The sequence below is a fragment of the Capra hircus genome, chromosome 20, assembly GCF_001704415.2.
Source record: "Capra hircus breed San Clemente chromosome 20, ASM170441v1, whole genome shotgun sequence".
In the NCBI taxonomy this organism is placed as follows: domain Eukaryota; kingdom Metazoa; phylum Chordata; class Mammalia; order Artiodactyla; family Bovidae; genus Capra; species Capra hircus.
This window is the reverse complement of record NC_030827.1, coordinates 31,902,584-31,920,444: the sequence shown is the minus strand read 5'-3', so window position 1 is coordinate 31,920,444 and position 17,861 is coordinate 31,902,584. Positions and strand designations below refer to the sequence as shown.

General features: G+C 42.5%; 1 protein-coding gene across 6 annotated transcripts in view; it reads left to right on the top strand.

The window, feature by feature from the left end:
• Positions 1-17,861, top strand: part of GHR (growth hormone receptor) — a 296,871-nt gene that overhangs the window by 255,128 nt on the left and 23,882 nt on the right. For all 6 annotated transcript variants that reach the window (XM_018065463.1, XM_018065464.1, XM_013972756.2 and 3 more), the window contains 3 exon segments: positions 3,644-3,773; positions 12,941-13,101; positions 17,416-17,594. In XM_018065463.1, the coding sequence (XP_017920952.1) occupies positions 3,644-3,773; positions 12,941-13,101; positions 17,416-17,594 (470 nt within the window).

The following is a 17,861-nucleotide window of genomic DNA, read 5'->3' as shown; positions in this document are numbered from 1 at the left end:
TAGGAAGTATTTCTACTTTAGAAATGACTGTATGTGGCTCATCAGAGAGGAACTCCAAGAGTATCGTAACCATCAGTCATCTTCATAGTGAAACACAGAACAAGTTTCTACTGGGATTTTTAGATCTAATAGGTGCTCATTTTAAGGTTAGGCTAGTACCTCTCAGATTTGGAAAAGCTCAGTATGACTCTAAGGAACTGGACTTAGGAATGCTGAATGTCTTCAACCACAGTGGTAACAGCTGAAGCTGGAGGAAACTAAGAAAAAGAGAAGCAGCCAGCTATATTGCAGTTCTTCTTGCCTCCAAAAGGGAATTTACCCCCTTTCCTATGCTCATTGTGACAAATTCTATCTGTGACTTATGTCATTCTTACATTCTTCTTTGAAGTTCTGATGTGCTTAGTCGCTCAGTTGTATCTGACTCCTTGCAACCCCATGGACTGTAGCCTGCGAGGCTCCTCTGTCCATGGGGATTCTCCAAGCAAGAATACTGGAGGGGAGTGCCATGCCCTCCTCCAGAGGATCTCCCCAACCTAGAAATTGAACCCAGGTCTCCTGCATTGCAGGTGGATTCTTTACCATCTGAGCCACCAGAGAAGCCCAATATATTAGATTTATTCCTTATATATCAACAACATTCAAATATTTACTATGGTTAGTATTTTTCCCTATCCTCCTCCACATGGACTTAGCAAGTGGACCTGCTTCAGATTCTCTCACAGGGCTGTGCTCAAAGTGCCAGTGAGGGCTATGGTCTCATCTGTGGTGTGGACTGGGGAAGGATCAGTTTCCACGCTCATTGAGTGATTGTTTCCCAGGATTCAGCTCTTGGAGGGGTGTTAGACTGAGGGCCTCAACTTCTTACTAATTGTGGACCAGAGGCCACCGTCAGTTCTTTGCTGTGTGGTTCTCACCACCATGGCAGCTTGCTTCAGCAAAACCGGCAAGAGACTCAGCCAGCCAGCAAGACGGAAGTCACAGTCTTTTGTATCCTAATCCCAATGCAACATCCCCTCAATGCTGTTATATTCCACAGATTCAAGGCAACTTGCTCAAAGGGAGAACATACTTAAGGTTGTGGATAACAGGAGGCTGGGATCCATGGGGCTACAGCACCTAACAGCATACACCCAGCCATAAATGAAAGGAAGGAAGGGAGGCAAGGAAGAGGCCACAAAGAAGAAAAAAATAAACGAGGAAGGCAGGCAATGAAAGACAGACACTTTAAAAAAGACCAAAAAAGTAAATTTGCTGCACTGGTCTACAGCAGGATTCCTCTGTGGGCATGTTACTTCATCACATTAGCACCACAACTATGAATTTCCTATTTCTTACTTAAAATGGAAAATGATATGGGGCTTTCTATACATCTGGAGCTAAAAGGAAACAGAATAATCAGGAATAGTAAGTTGAAGCAAGCAAAATGTGTTTCAAATTAATTCTTTAAAGTTCTTTTCCCCCAAGCGAGAAATTTTTTTCCTTCATGTTTCAAGTTTTCTGATTGGATTTATTCTTCTTACCAGTATGTGGCAGGCTTATTGCACAGAGGTTATAGGAACCTGAATGGTGTTTGCATTTGGTGTTCTCTGGTGGTTTCGGCTCAAATGCCAAAATTATATTTTTATTATGTACATTGTTATTAACGGCTGTTTATGTCACTTAAGGGATTCCTGGGTGACTTAGTTAGTAAAGAATCAGCCTGTAATGCAGAAGACCCCAGTTCAATTCCAGTTCTTCCTACTGCAGGAAGATGCCCTGGAGAAGGGATAGGCTGCCCACTCCAGTATTCATGGGCTTCCCTGGTGGCTCAGATGGTAAAGAATCTGCCTGCAATGTGGGAGACATGGGTTCGATCCCTGGGTTGGGAAGATCCCCTGGAGGAAGGTATGGCAACCCACTCCAGTATTCTTGCCTGGAGAATCCCCATGGACATAGGAGCCTCACGGGCTGCAGTTCACAAGGTCGCAAAGAATCAGACACAACTGAGCAACTAAGCACAGCACAGCACATGTCACTTAACTGTAAAAGTGAGGTCATAAAGTTTAAGAAAGAGTTCATCTGTTCCAGCCTCTCTACTGAGGAAGTTGAGGCCCAAATGACTTGGGAAGTTTAAGGCTAAATATTGTCAGAGCTGAGACTAGATCACAGATCTCTCAATTTGAAATCTAGTCTATTTCCTCTCCTCACATTCTATGCAAAAGAGCAGTCAAAATGTGCATTCCTTCCTCAACATTGCAGGTGTTAAAACATGTTTATTGTTGTTGATGTTAAGTCACTAAGTCATGTCCAACTCTTTGCAATCCTGTGGACTGTGGTCCACCAGGCTCCTCTGTCCCTGGGATTCTCCAGGCAAGAATACTGGAGTGGGTAGCCATTCCCTTGTCCAGAGGAAATGCCCTACCCAGGGATCACACCCACGTGTCCTACATTGGCAGGCATATTCTTTACCACTGAGCCACCTGGGAAGCCCTAAAACATGTTAGTTGAGGCTTAAATGTGGTTTATTTAGCACTGGTTTTCTGGAAGGATCTAAAAATAACACTTCCAGTGCATCAGCTAATAGAAAAAGGAACTTTTCCAGTAACTCTCCTGTATAATAAAGTGTTTGGCTAACAAAACACACACTTTTTTCATTTGCAACAGATCATACAAGCTCCTATGCTTCAGTTAATTAACACTGACCACCATCTTCAAAATGGGCATGGAAATCAGAAGAACAATTAAAACTGATACACCAACATGTGTTTTGCCTCAGACCTACTGCAGATTTCATAGACACAGAGGAGTCTGCTAATATCCTCACATCTAGGTGGCTTTCTCCACTTCCCATGTTAGAAGTGATACATATATATACATAAGTTGTTTAAAGTAGGTATCTATTTAATAAGTTTACTGGCTGAATCTTTTAAAAGAAGGCAAACGTTAGTAACTTTTCATCAAAAATTGATAAAAAGAGAAAAGGCTCTGTAATGAATGCTGTGGTCCCCACATGACATCCATTGGGCCCACCTGGTGCCAAGACAGTCATCCATGGTGGGCAGCTGCCACCATGCATATCACTGGGCACATTTCAGGTGCCTGTCTAGGTTTCTAAGAAGTCTAACAAGGACCCTCGACCTATGTGCAGGTGCAGCCTAGAAGTTCATGGGCATTAGTACTACCCGGACAGCCCTCAGCCTTGGGAAGTAGGAGTTGGCATATAACGCCCTGGTCTTCCAGACAAGGGTACCAGGAAGGCACACTGCACAGCTTCTCAGAGGGACCTCTGTGGGGTTGGGCCCCCGCCGGCCACTATGGGAACGAGCTGAATAGCACACGCTTGTTAGCTGTTCTCTGCTCTCCACATCCCTCTCTTCCTTTCCTGGAGTCGCCTTCCTAGTAAACTACTTGTACCCAAGTCCTCATCTCTAACTCTGGCTTCTTAAACAGCACCCCCCACCCCAAGAAATAATGTTGGAAATAAAGACAAAATGGTTTGTTCCTGGAATCAAGGGCTAACAGAAATAACTGACAGCAGCTCTGAAGCTATGGCCCAGAGAAACAGCATTTCTAGAAGTGGTTGCTCTTGATCACTTTAAATATGTGTCTCATTAGGACCATCCATTACCCTCCTGATTTCATGACTTGTCTTTTTATCCTGCAGATTCTTCCGGGAATCTTAAATTCACCAAGTGCCGTTCACCTGAACTGGAGACTTTCTCATGTCACTGGACAGATGGGGCTAATCACAGTTTACAGAGCCCAGGATCTGTACAGATGTTCTATATCAGAAGGTATGGGCTTCATGCTTTTCTGATTTCTCTCCATGAATTTTCTGATGAAAATGCATTGAGTGTCATGCAGTGGTGGGAATGGAAATAATCTGCTTTGGTGATCTATGAACCCATAGATCACCCATTCATTCATTTAAATATATTAGTTAAGCCCTTACTATATGTTGGGTACTATTTTAGATGCTGGAAATATGGCAGTGATGCCACAAAGTCCCTGTCCTCCTGAAGATTAATTTCCATTGAGGAAAGACAGAAAAAAATTTTTAAAACTTAAAAAAATTAAATTTCAACTGGTATATGGGTTACTGAGAAAAGTAAAGCCAGGAAGAATGTTAGCACTGTGTAAATATCTGCATGTGCATGAGAGTGTCTGAGGGTGAGTGTGTGAGTATGAGTGAGCACGTGTGGGTGCATGAATGTCAGTGTGTAATAGTGGGTATAGTGTGACTATGCATGAATGGGGAAAGCAGGTGAGGATGCATGTGTGAGTATGTGTAGAAGTGTGGGGTGTATATGGATGAACATGAGTGTATCTGTAAACGGGAGCATATGGGAGAGTAAATGTGTGAAAGTGAGCATGCATGAGTGTGTGTGCCTGTTGAGAGCTCAGGTGATACCTTAAATGAGGTCTTCAGAGGCCCCTCTAGTGGTACTTGAGAGCAGAGACATGAAACAGGTCAAAGAGGCCATGTGACTATCTGAGGGCAAGACTGCACAGACAGAGGAAACTGCAAGTGCAAAGGCACTTCGGCTGGCGTGGCAGGTTGGAGGAAAGCAGGCGGCTGGCTAGGACAAGGTGGAAGACAAGGAGAGTGACGGAGGAGAAGTCAGAGGGTTAGGTGGGGCCAGACCAAGACAAGCCTTGAAGGCCACAGCCCAGCCGACTTCCTCTGTGGTGCAGAGCCATAGGGTTTTTGTTTTTGTTTTTTTTAGATATGTGTAAGATGGTTTGGTTCCTATGTAGAAAATCGACTTTGTCTCTGTTAAATTCATTATCTTCGATAAGGGACTGTGATGCTTCTCTCTTCCATTTTTACGGGTATTCCATTAAAGAAGAGTGAAGACAAAGATCTTTCAGTGTAATCACCATCCAGGTTGTGTATTGCTTGCCCCTCACTTGGTATGATTTCCAATTCTGTATATTCTCATGTTGTACCTTTATGCTCTTTAAAATCTTAGGCTCAAACTATCACCTTCTCTTGTCCACCCAACCCTCAGGGAAGGCCTAAACCAAGAGGCAAGGTTAGTGGAGACCCCATTAAGCGGTGGTCATCAGTCCCAGGATGATGCTATTGGTCCCCCGGAGGAGCCAGGAAACTAAAGGAAGGGGCAGCAGTCAGTGAAGGGAGAGAGCTTAGGGCCAACCATCCTATATTTCAGCCTGGCTCCAGCCCTTGCTCCAGAGCAGTACTGGACAGATTAGTCATTCTGTCCACAATTCAGCCACCTCATATGCAAAATGAAGATAACAGGCCTTGCCCCATGGCTTCTTGGGAGGATTCTATTAACTAACGCATGAAAAAGCCTTATCACAGTGCTTGGTGACAAGCATAGTAAGTACTGAATGAATAATAGCTGCTATTCTTATTATTGTAGTATGAGAATAATTTAAAATACTATAGAATTCCAGTTTCTGGGCTACAAAAGCACTTTTTTTTTACTGTCTATGATTATTGATATGCTATATTCCATTTTTAATGCAGAGCTGGGTGCTTAATTTGCAAATAAATACTCTGAATTAACAACCAGGATGGGCCTTACTCCCCCTTCCAGATGTGTGAGAGGTCTCTCAAACATACCCCAAAGGGCACACAAAGATGAGATGCTTGGGCACCAAATGAGCTTTTACCCCTGCAAGGCTGATACTGCAGAGGCTGGACTGAATCACGCCAGGCTTCCTTGTCCTTCACCGTCTCCCGGAGCTTGCTCAAACTCATGTCCATCTAGTCAGTGATGCCATCCAACCATCTCATCCTCTGTCATCCCCTTCTCCTGCCTTCAATCTTCCCCAGCATCAGGATCTTTTCCAATGAGTCAGCTCTTTGCATCAGGTGACCAAAGTATCGAAGCTTCAGTTTCAACATCAGTCCTTCCAATGAATATTCAGGATTGATTTCCTTTAGGATTGACTGATTTGATCTCCCTGCAGTCCAAGGGATTCTCAAAGAGTCTTCTCCAACACCACAGTTCAAAAGCCTCAATTCTTCAGTGCTGAGCTTTCTTTATAGTCCAACTCTCACATCCATACATGACTACTGTAAAAACCATAGCTTTGACTATACAGACCTTTGTTGGCAAAGTAATGTCTCTGCTTTTTAATATGCTGTCTAGGTTTGTCATAGCTTTTCTTCCAAGGAGCAAGCGTCTTTTAATTTCATGGCTGCAGTCACCATCTGCAGTGCTTTTGGAGCCCCCCAAAATAAAGTCTGTCACTGTTTCCATTGTTTGCCCATCTGTCTGCCATGAAGTGATGATGGGGCTGGATGCCATGATCTTAGTCTTTTGAATGTTGAGTTTTAAGCCAGCTTTTTCAATCTCCTCTTTCACTCTCATCAAGAGGCTCTTTACTTCCTCTTTGCTTTTTGCCATTAGGGTGGTGTCATCTGCATATCTGAGGTTTTGATATTTCTCCTGGCAATTTTGGTTCCAGCTTGTGATTCATCTAGCCCAGCATGTCACATGATGTACTCTGCATAGAAGTTAAATAAGCAGGGTGACAATATACAGCCTTGACGTACTCTTTCCCAATTTGGAGTCAGTCCATTGTTCCATGTCCAGTTCTAACTGTTGCTTCTTGACCTGCATACAGGTTTCAAAGGAAGCAGGTAAGGTGGTCTGGTATTCCCATCTCTTTAAGATTTTTCCACAGTTTGTTGTGAGCCACACAGTCAAAGACTTTAGCATAGTCAATAAAGCAGAAGTAGAGTTTTTTCTGAACTCTCTTGCCTTTTCCATGATCCAATGGATGTTGGCAATTTGATCTCTGGTTCATCTGCCTTTTCTAAATCCAGCTTGAACATCTGGAAGTTCTCGGTTCATGTACTGTTGAAGCCTGGCTTGGAGAATTTTGAGCATTACTTTGCTAGCATGTGAAATGAGTGCAATTGTGCAATAGTTTGAATATTCTTTGGCATTGCCTTTCTTTGGGATTGGAATGAAAATTGACCTTTTCCAGTCTTATGGCCACTGGTGAGTTTTCCATATTTGCTGGCATATTGAGTGCAGCACTTTCACAGCATCATCTTTTAGGATTTGAAATAGCTCAACTGGAATTCCATCACCACCACTAGCTTTGTTCATAGTTATGTTTCCTAAGGCCCACTTGACTTCGCACTCCAAGATGTCTGGCTTTAGGTGAGTGTTCACACCATCATGGTTATCTGGGTCCTGAAGATCTTTTCTGTATAGTTCTTCTGTGTATTCTTGCCACCTCTTCTTAATATGTTCTGCTTCTGTTAGGTCCATACCATTTCTGTCCTTTTTTGTGCCCATCTTTGCGTGAAATGTTCCCTTGGTATCTAATTTTCTTGAAGAGATCTCTAGCTTTTCCCATTCTATTGTTTTCCTCTATTTCTTTGCATTGTTCACTTAGGAAGGCTTTCTTGTCTCTTCTTGCTATTCTTTGGAACTGTGCATTTAGATGGGTATGTCTTTCCTTTTCTCCTTTGCCATTCACTTGTCTTTTTTTCTCAGCTATTTACAAGGTATCCTCAGACAGCTGTTTTGTCTTTTTGCATGTCTTTATCTCGGGGATGGTTTTGATCACCACCTTCTGTACAATGTTATGAACCTCGAGTATTTTAGCCCAAATAGCCCAGCGCCATTTATCTGGAAAGGGTAGAATTGACGGGATTAGGAGTATGCAGCAGCAGGGCTGCACCTAATAGAGTACACCTGTGGGACTTTGCATCACCTGTTTACAGGAAGAGGCAGATACAGATGCGCTTTCTGGCTCCAGTCACTGTTTCGTGGAAAGCAGTTCCCTGGTACCTCCTGGAACTGTAGAATCACAACTCCCCGTCCCTGGCACACAAATGAAACTGTGACCGGAAGTCATCCAGAGGCAGAGTAGTGGAGGCAGGGAGGATTGGGATGGGGCCACTGCACTCCAGGCCTGGCCTTGGTAGCTAAAGCATCAGGGAATATAACCAGGTCAGGCTGGTCCACAGGACAGGCCCAGGCTGCCTGCTTGGCTGGCTCTGCTTCCAGCCAGGTGAGCCAGTGGAAGAGGCAGCCAATTCAGAATAGTCCATGCCACCCTGTGACGACGGGAGCATGTCAGATTCAGCCTCAGAGCTGGGCCGGGACTCTGCAGGAATGCAAATTGCAGGCCCAGTGAAAAGGGGCCTCTGGGAGCCTTTCAGCCTGCTCTGCTCTCAGCCTGTTCCTGCAGATGCCTCATTTCCAAAGAAGTGGGCAAGTGAAGACTAGTTCCCAAAGGCTATATATCCCTCACCTGCACAAACACCTCCTCAACAAATTATCCTGGTTTTTGAAAAGAAAGTTTATTTGCCCTGCCAGGTTGTAGAGGAAATTAGAAAGGAAAATGAGCAGTTACTTAAAAAATAAAAAGAAACTCTTAAATATTAAGCCTAAAACACATGATCTGGATGGCTTGAAAACGGTTGCCCTTAGGACATAAATGGGATGATGGTTTGTTTGGGTTTTTTTGTCTTCCAGTTAGGTACCTTTAGGTGGAAAGCACATCTTCTGCTCTTTATTCTGATTTTTATGGATAAGCTCTTTCTAGAATTCTCAGCCCTGTTTCACAAGCCAGTCTGGGAACAAATCCCATGGACGGAGGAGCCTGGTGGGCTGCAGTCCATGGGGTCGCAAAGAGTCGGACATGATGGAGCGACTTCCTTTTCACTTTTCACTTTCATGAATTGGAGAAGGAAATGGCAACCCACTCCAGTGTTCTTGCCTGGAGAATCCCGGGGATGGGGGAGCCTGGTGGGCTGCTGTCTGTGGGGTCACGCAGAGTCAGACATGACTGGGGTGACTTAGCAGCAACAGCAGCAGGCACATAAACTGTTGAAAGTAAAGACAAATATATATATACACCTGTTAAGACATATTATATATATATACACCTGTTAAGGAAAACAAGAGCACTTATCTTCAAGGAGCAACAAATTGACAAATAGTGAACTAGTCAAACAGTTTGAACCACAAGATAAAGAGTAGCTACAAAATGCTGAAGGAAAATAACTACCAACATAGAATCTGATATCCACTAAAAGTAACTTTTAGTAAGGTGAAAAAAAGACTCTATTATTGGCAGATTTCCACTGAAGGCATATACTAAAGAGCATTTTTCACCTAGAAGGAAAATTACCCCAGAAAGAAATGTAGAAATGGTTAAAGGAATAAAAATAGGAGTAAAAGTGCCAAACATGGGCATAAATTTAAATGAATGCCCACCATCTAAAGTAATTAATATTTTTAATGGATATATATTCATTTGTGTGTATAAATTTCAAGTTAATGACAATAACATTATATCTTGGAGATATAATATATCTAGGAGAAGTAAATGAAATTCCAGTGCCTTGAGTTTCTTTAATTATTGAGGAAAAGGTGAAAGTACTAATATATATTATATTTTGATACACTGAAGAGTTGTAATTTCCAGGGTAGCCACTAAAAGAATAAAAGAAGAGCATGTAACAATTGAGACAAGAGAAGAGAAAATAAAATAATAAATTTTTTGAGGAAAAAATATAGATTAGGTGAAACAGCAAGTGATACCTGGACCTTGAATATGTCATGCTAAGTGAAAAAAGCCAGTCATAAAGGACCACACATTCACATATTACATGAATCCATTCATCAGAAATGTTTAGAACAGTGACATTTTTAGGAACAGAAAGTAGATTAATGGTTGCTTAGGGCTAAGTTAGGGAGAGAATAAGAGATGTAGAGTGGTGGTAGTTCAAGCGTCTGGGGCTTCTTATTGAGGTGATGAAAATGTTATAAAATTGATTGTGGTGATAGTTGTATATATCTGTGAATACACTAAAAACCACTTAATTTTACACTTTACATCGCTGAATTACATGGTATATGGATTCTCTGAATAAAGGTATTTTTAAGAAAATTAAAAAAAAAAAAAAAAAAAGTCTTGGGACTAAAAGGAGAGAGTAGCTTTTAGAAATGGGCTTTGGTCATCTGTAGAGAAATTCAACCCAGTGAAGGCAGGCAACAGAGCATCTGTGTTGTGTGTCCATTTGGCGTTTGTCTAAATTTAAGTTTAAAAATAAGTTTTAAGTATGTATGTAAAATAAAATTCAACTTCAGTTAATGAGGGAGGGGGTTGGGAGTTGTTTTGAAGTGGCTCTTCCTGATCCATTGTGCTTTAGAGAAGTACTTTAAGTTGTTTGTTCAGTGGAGCTAATGGGTTGGAGATAATCTAAACAGGGTTTTTCATACCATCCCTGTGGGGACCAGGTTGCTGACAGGCCAGAGTTGAGAAACTGCATGCCATACACAGAGCTCATTTCCTATTACCAATCCAGACCTGCTAAGCACTGGCCTGCATCTTCAGAATGTTTTCATACTGACTTTAATACTGTCAATTTGCTAAATACATTTGACTTATTATACAAAATTTGATGCCTTAACTATTATATGAAAATCTCATTCCCTAGGCAATCTTATAAAACCATTCTCTTTTACTACACTCGTATTTATTTTTGAAAGTCTATCAAGATAAACTATACCGTAGTTCAATGACCTACCTATCCATATTTTTCAATCTTTTTCCTATTCTGAATACACACACACACAGTTTATCCTTCCTTCTACCCTCTACCCCCTTAATTTTCCCACTGAATCTCCCTCTCATCCAAGGATATGCAACTTTTAAGAGCCTCAACCAGAAATTGAGTAACAGTCCACTGTCCATGTTAATCCCAAGTTCTTTCCAACAGCTGATGAGCAGCTGTCTCAAGGACCCCTTGATATTACATAAGTGTCCTCCTAGTGCCAAACAGACCAGCTTGGGAAACAGCTGTAAAGAAGAAAACGTGTGTCTTCTCCCAGCTTCTCATCCCTTTCTCCCAGTCCCTGCCCTTGCACAGCCTGTGGGGTCCTTCTTGTCTCCCGCTGCCAAGCACCCACTCCCTAGAGTGATGCTCACAGACCTCCACAGCCTGGCCCGCCAGCCGCAAGCACCTTAGAGACACAAGGTCATTCCTTCTCGCTTCTGCCTCAGCCACACATTACCTGCTTTATGTCTCCTTGACTTGTAAAACACCCTCTCAGCCTAGTGAAGAGTAAGTAAATAACAATGACCCCACCTAAGTAGCAATTCTAATTTAAGAAAGTTTTGCCCAGTGATTCCACCGCCTCTGTTCCCTCTCTTCCTTCCCCTATTGCCATCTTTTAAACTTTTACCCTTCTTCAAGATTGCTAAGAGTACCTCGCTCACCCAAAGCCACCCATGAATGGTCAAGGCAATCATTCTCTTTTCTAACTCCAGTGAGCACCACATATGAACACTTGCCCACTCTGCTTTGTAATATGGTTTCTCAGTCATTTCCCTGAGGCTGAAGTATTTTAGACACACATGACTCCCCTGTATATATCAAGCACAGTATTTTATGTATAATCGATGCTTATGAAACACTCATGTCCTGAATAAAGGAGACAAAAAAAAAAAAGTACTCAGTGGATAATTTCTGAGTCGCCTTCTAGCCTGAAAGTAGGGATCAAGTCCTGTTAATCCTTACAGCCACACAGTGCTCGTGTCAGATATGATGCCTACAGAGTGCTTGCATAGGAGGCACCCAAGGATGACTTGCTGAATTCACTCATTCAGGCAGGCAGGCGGATGGGAGGTTGGAGGAGAGCTGTCACATTCTCTCACATGTTCCTGCTGGGATGGACTTGAGTCTGAGCCATCTTTTGATTGCTCTGCATTTTTGTTCAGGTCCCCTTGGCAGCTGATCAGGGTAAATCCTTTCCCCAAATTCTGACATCCTCCCCCAGTGACCTTCCTGCCATCTCTTTTCCATTCAACATCAATTCTGCTGTTGTTTTAAGTCACTGAGGTAAATAATGCTTTCTGTGGAATGGGGTGGAGGTGAGTAACTCTAGGATGGATCTTAGATATGGAGGTATAGCTTCTCTGATTTCTTCAGTGTTCTCCATGTGTCCATCTGTCCTCCATGACTTGTTTCATTTATTCGTATCTGATCCAAGATACAGGAAAAGGATGAGCTCATTCTTTGTAGAGAAACTCACAAAGGAACTGATAGGTAAACTACATTGATTCAGTACAGCCCCATTTTTGTTTTTTCCATTCTTTTGATATTATAATTAAATGTCCATTCCCATTTACAAAATGGAAAAGAAAAATGCTTCCTTAGTTTGGAGAATTTTTTTAATTTCTGGTCTGGGTTTTAAATTTCTTTGGTTTCTTCTATGAGTAGATGGGGAAAGGCTAGGAGTCCCGTGTTTCTTAAAGGTTACCTGGATATCCAGCATGTTTGGAATGTTACCATGGCTCTTTGTTTAATTAAGAAAAGATATCAGGAATATGGGAAGGAGTTCAAAGCATCAGGAAAACTCCCACCCTCCACTGCCAAGCACAGGACAACCTTGCAGAGGAGATGGACATAGGATGCAATGGTTCAGAGTAGGGTGGTAGCTGATGTTCCTCTTCAGGACCATCCACATCTCAAGGTCACTCAGCTTGGAGAACACCATCCATGTGTCGCCTCAGTTTCTTCTGCCATGAGTTGGGGAAATACCTAGGTTTAAAGACTCAGCTGTTCACTGGGAATCTCTATAGTTTAGGAGTTGATTCTGCAGTGTTTTAATAAAAGAATATTTTTAAACCTCTGTAAGCCTCAGAACTTTCATCTGTAGAATGGGGAAATTACCTCCCAATGAATCACTTAAATTAGGAGCTGGCACCTTATATGCAGTCAATGAAGGGATGCTTTTACTGTAGACAGACGTGCCAAAAGGCCTCCTCTCGGTCTGCAGACACTGATCATCAGTCCACAGATGTGCTAGTCCTTGGAAATGGTACCACTAAGATACTAGTTCATAAAATACTTGTGTCCTGGTTTATTGAATCTGACTCTTACGCAGCTTGCTTTGACTTGCACTATTGCATGATTTGGGGAACAATTCTTCCTTTTTACCCTCCATTTCAGGGATATTCAAGAATGGAAAGAATGCCCCGATTACGTCTCTGCTGGTGAAAACAGCTGTTACTTTAATTCGTCATATACCTCCGTGTGGACCCCCTATTGCATCAAGCTAACTAGCAATGGTGGTATTGTGGATCATAAGTGTTTCTCTGTTGAGGACATAGGTAAATCACAGGTTTGTGTTTTATTTGACATGGCTTTAGATTACATAAGCAGGGAAGGCTGCAAAGTCCAAGTGCATGCAAGTAGGAAGACTTTGTCATTGCATTACATTGCATTCTCTGGGTGGATGGATGTCTCCTTTATAGCACATGAGATAAGCCAGCGAACAAGAGAGAAAGGGCAGGGGAGCTCAGGTTGGCTCCAATATAAGACAATCTGCCAGGAGATTTATAAAGGAAAGAATAGGAGTCTTGTGGAGTCTTTTCCTTGAGCAGGTTTCTGAATGCTAGTTTGTATTCTTGTGTGCCACTACAAGGAAGAAACTCAATGCACTCGTAAGATTCCTTCTCTCCTCATGATCTGGCATGACGATTATATTCGGCTCTACTGGAATACATCGGCCTTGATCTCTGGCATTCCTATCATAAATGCCTAGATTTTCTTTGGGTTTCCCAGGTGGCACTAGTGGTAAAGAACTTGCCTGACTGTGCAGGAGATGCAAGAGACACAGGGTCAATCTCAGGGTCAGGAAGATCTCCTGGAGAAGGAAATGGCAACCTAGTCCGGTATTCTTGCCTGGAGAATCCCACAGACAGATGAGCCTGGTGGGCTACAGTCCAAGATTTTCTTTGCCACAAGGCATAATCATTCTGGAATTTTACATTGGCAAAACAGCCAGAATCAGTTTAAAGGCATGTTTATAAGATCTCAAAACAAACACTGGAGATAATCAGTTCAGTGAACTAAGTGAAAGATTCAAGCAGCTTATCCCTTGCCCACCATGTGGACACAGGGGAAATGAAACAAGACAAAGAGCCATAATTAGAATATTCGTGTTTATACTATACTAGTATAAACAGCTAAATAGAATCACAGAAAGACCATGAATAGCTGATATAGATGCCTCGCATCTATCCACAAAGCTTGTTTGTTGCTTACAGGAACTCCTTGGAGCCTCACTCAGACGTGCTGTTCTTGTGTGTGGTTTCCAGGCTGGACGAGACTGAGAGAGGGAGGGTGGAAGATGCAGATAGAAACAAGTAAATCTGATAGACTGACTTTAGAGGGAGAAGATTAAGAAAAATGAAAAAAGCAAAAGATAACCTGTCTGCATGGTTTAAAGAAACTATTGAATCCAGAGAAGCTACCAGTAACTGAATGTATGCCCTGAAGCCAGTAGATGTAGCTGTCTAATGACTAAATGGGTAGTAGAAAAAATACAATATCAAAGACTCGTGTTCTAAACCTGTCCTGCCAGTAGCCCCCCAACTCGTACACTTGGCTGATTTTCACTGAGTGCCTGGCTCCTGGCTGGGTGTGTTGGCTACAGAATGAGTAAGACACAGTCAAGTAGGGAAAGCAGGCATGTTTGCAAATAACTGAGATACGGCACAGTAGGTGCTGGCCTTGAGGTGTGTGGAAGGCACAGCAAGCCGAAGTGGTGGCCAGAGGTGTGAATGATTGACTGGGCCTGAGGGATGAGAAAGGGCTGCACAGAGATGGTGACAGTTCAGTTATTTCCTAAAGCCTCAGCAGGAGTTGCCAGGTATACAAGATGGACAGTGTCTGCTAATGGCTACTGAGTTCCACAAGTGACAACACAGAATATTCACAGACTCAGGAGCAGTTTGGCAGACCTGACTGGTTGACCAGAGGAATCATCAATGATTTTGTGTGCCCCACAAAGGAATCGACCTTGACTGCCCAGGGGTTCACTTGAGGATGTTTAAGCAGGGAAATGACCTCAGGATATTTACAAAGCATGTACCATAAATCAGGTATGATAACTGTGCTAGATGGGTTCTATTATGATTCCCATATTATAGATGGTGAAACTGATCCCCAGAGCAGTTCAACATCTAGCCCAAGGTCAGAACTACTGGTAGGCAGAGCTGAGATTTGCACCTAGGCAGCATAGCTCCAGAGCCCATGCTCTTAACCTCAAAGGCATAGTGTGTATGTATATGTGTGCGCGCGTGCGTGCAAACTTGCTTCAGTTATGTCCGACTCTTTGCAACCCTATGGACTATAGCCCACCAGGTTCCTCTGTCCATGAGATTCTCCAGGCAAGAATACTAGAGTGGGTTGCCATGCCCTCCTCGAGGGGATTTTTCTAACCCAGGGATCAAACCCACATCTCTTATATCTCCTGTGTTGGCGGGCAAGTTCTTTACCACTAGCACCACCTGGGAAGCCTGAGAGTATGGTACTAACGTCTCAGGGAAATTCATCTTGCTTCAGTGTAGAGGGTAGATTAGAATAGCACAGACTAGATTAGAAGGCTTTCTGATAATCAAGGCAAAAGATGATGACTGGCAGGGTTACCGTGATAGCAGGGAGGGAGGGAGCTGAGAATGAGAGACAACAAAAAAAATGTGGTGACCCTATAGCTCTGAAAATGCTGATCACAAGCTTCAGCTTCCTCGTGCATTATGCATGTACTCTACTAGACCTCTCAGGACTGGTCGTTGGATTTAAAGTCGTTTATGAGTTAGGCGTCTGTCATTCATTGTTTATTCCACGCTTCTTTGAGTCTCTTCCTTGGGCCAGGCAGCATTCTAGGTGCTAGAGGCAGGAAGTGTCTGCACCAGGGGGGACATTTTCTCAGTGTGGGTGGAAGGAGACTATGCTGGGAGGAAAGACAATGTGGGAAAATAGGAGAGGCTGCAATGGGAGCATTATCACACACGGCCTCATTGAGACAGACACTTGAGTAAAGAAGGAAATGAGAAAACAGTCCCATGTCTATCTGATGGAAGAGGGCATAGGCAGGGTAAAGATCTGGAGGTGGGAGCATGCCTTTGCTCACTCAAGAAGAGCATGGAAGAGCATGGTAGTGGAAGGACACATGGATGGGGAAGGAGGAGCATGATCATAAACCAGATCCTGGAGATCAGAGGGTCAAAGCTTTGGCACCCTTTAAGCGTGGTGTGACTTTGACTTTCGCCTGGAGATAGGAAGCCTTCAGAAAGCTTTAAATGATGAGCAATGTGATCTAACTTAAGTGTTAGGATGACCAGCATCTCCACAGTGTTGAAGATTGTATCGAGAATAAACTGAAGGGGACATGGACCACAGAAAGAGACTAGTTAGGAGGCTAATGCTTCAAAACAAAATGATAATGGCTAGGACCAGGTAAGACTGGGGCAGGTGAGGAGAAGTGGATAGATTCTGGAAATATCTTAAAATTACAGCTGACAGAATGTGAGGTGATGGGGGTGGGGCGGGGAAAGTGAGTCAAGGAAGGGTTCACCATTTTCATCCTGCAGGAATGGAGTCATCATTAACAGAATTAGGGGAGGTGGAAGAGGAGCAGGTTAGAGGCAGAAGACTAGAAGTAAGAGAGATGGTTATTATTATGCTCATCATGGTGGCACTGAGCATTCTCAAAAGGGACCCTGTTCTACATCCTCTATTGAAAGTCGGGGGGGGGGGGCGGTTAGATGCAACATGAGTAATAAGTTTGAGAAAATTTCCCTTCAAAAACATTTTTATTGTTCAGTCATATAAAGCATTAAGCTTTGGTTTTCAGAATTCATCAATCCCCAACAAAACTGGAAAGATGAGGTGTAGGTATCATTATGCAGCATATGTAGCTTAGCCATTTTGCAAATCCCTCCAATTTAAATGTGGTCATGATTAGTCAAATTGGGACTTTCTCTGTTTTTTTTTTTTTAAGTAGTGTCAATAGCATGTGCTTAAGTAAAACACAGAAAACACTGATTCATCACCATTTGAGAGATCAATGTAATGCCTTTCTTTCATACCTGAAGAAATGATCACATGGGGCTAGGAAGACAAATGAAGGGATATTTACCAAGTGTTCTGAAGGACTGTGCTTCTGTAGCAGTGCAGAAATAAATGAGAAAGAAAATTTAAAAGGCCTCGCCCCAGGTAACATACAGAATAAAAAAGACTTCTCCACCCCTCGCTCCAAAATGGCCACATGTTTAAATACACTTGGGTCTGACTCTCTATTCCTTTCAGTTCTGAGTTAAAGTGAATTCCTTTGCAAAATCCCAAAGTATTCATCTTATCAGAGCCAAAAGAAATGCAAAATGTGACAGATCTTCAAGAACGGCTATAGATCAGATTTTAAACTCAAAAAGGAATTTTTTATAGGGGCTATTATTTTCAGTTAATAACAGGTCATCCTTAATTTTAAAAATGATACTCTGCCATAAAGTGGAAGTATAATGATGGGAATATTGGAAGAATTGAGAATAATGTATGAAGTAACTTAGTCGTCTTCGGAAAAATGCATTCCACTAACATCAAGCTATGTCTGTGTACTAATTCTCTGCTGAAATGCACAGTACAACCAGATCCACCCGTTGGCCTCAACTGGACTCTGCTGAACATCAGTTTGACGGAGATTCATGCCGACATCCTAGTGAAATGGGAACCACCACCCAATACAGATGTTAAGATGGGATGGATAATCCTGGAGTATGAACTACACTATAAAGAACTAAATGAGACCCAGTGGAAAATGGTAAGATATTATTACATCTCACCCTTGACTTTTCTTTTTTGTGTTCAACAACCCATCTCATTTCTAATTAGACTTTCTTTTGACTTAATACCACATATCCCAGTTCTAATTTCTTATTTGAGAAAAATGGATATAATCACTAAAATTTCATCTTGGAATTCTTTAAGACAGCAGATGCTTACATGGAGTTTTATATGGAAACCTATGGAAGCAAAGGAAAATTATTTCTCCAGTCATCACTGGTGTCCGGTCTAACCTTAAAACAAT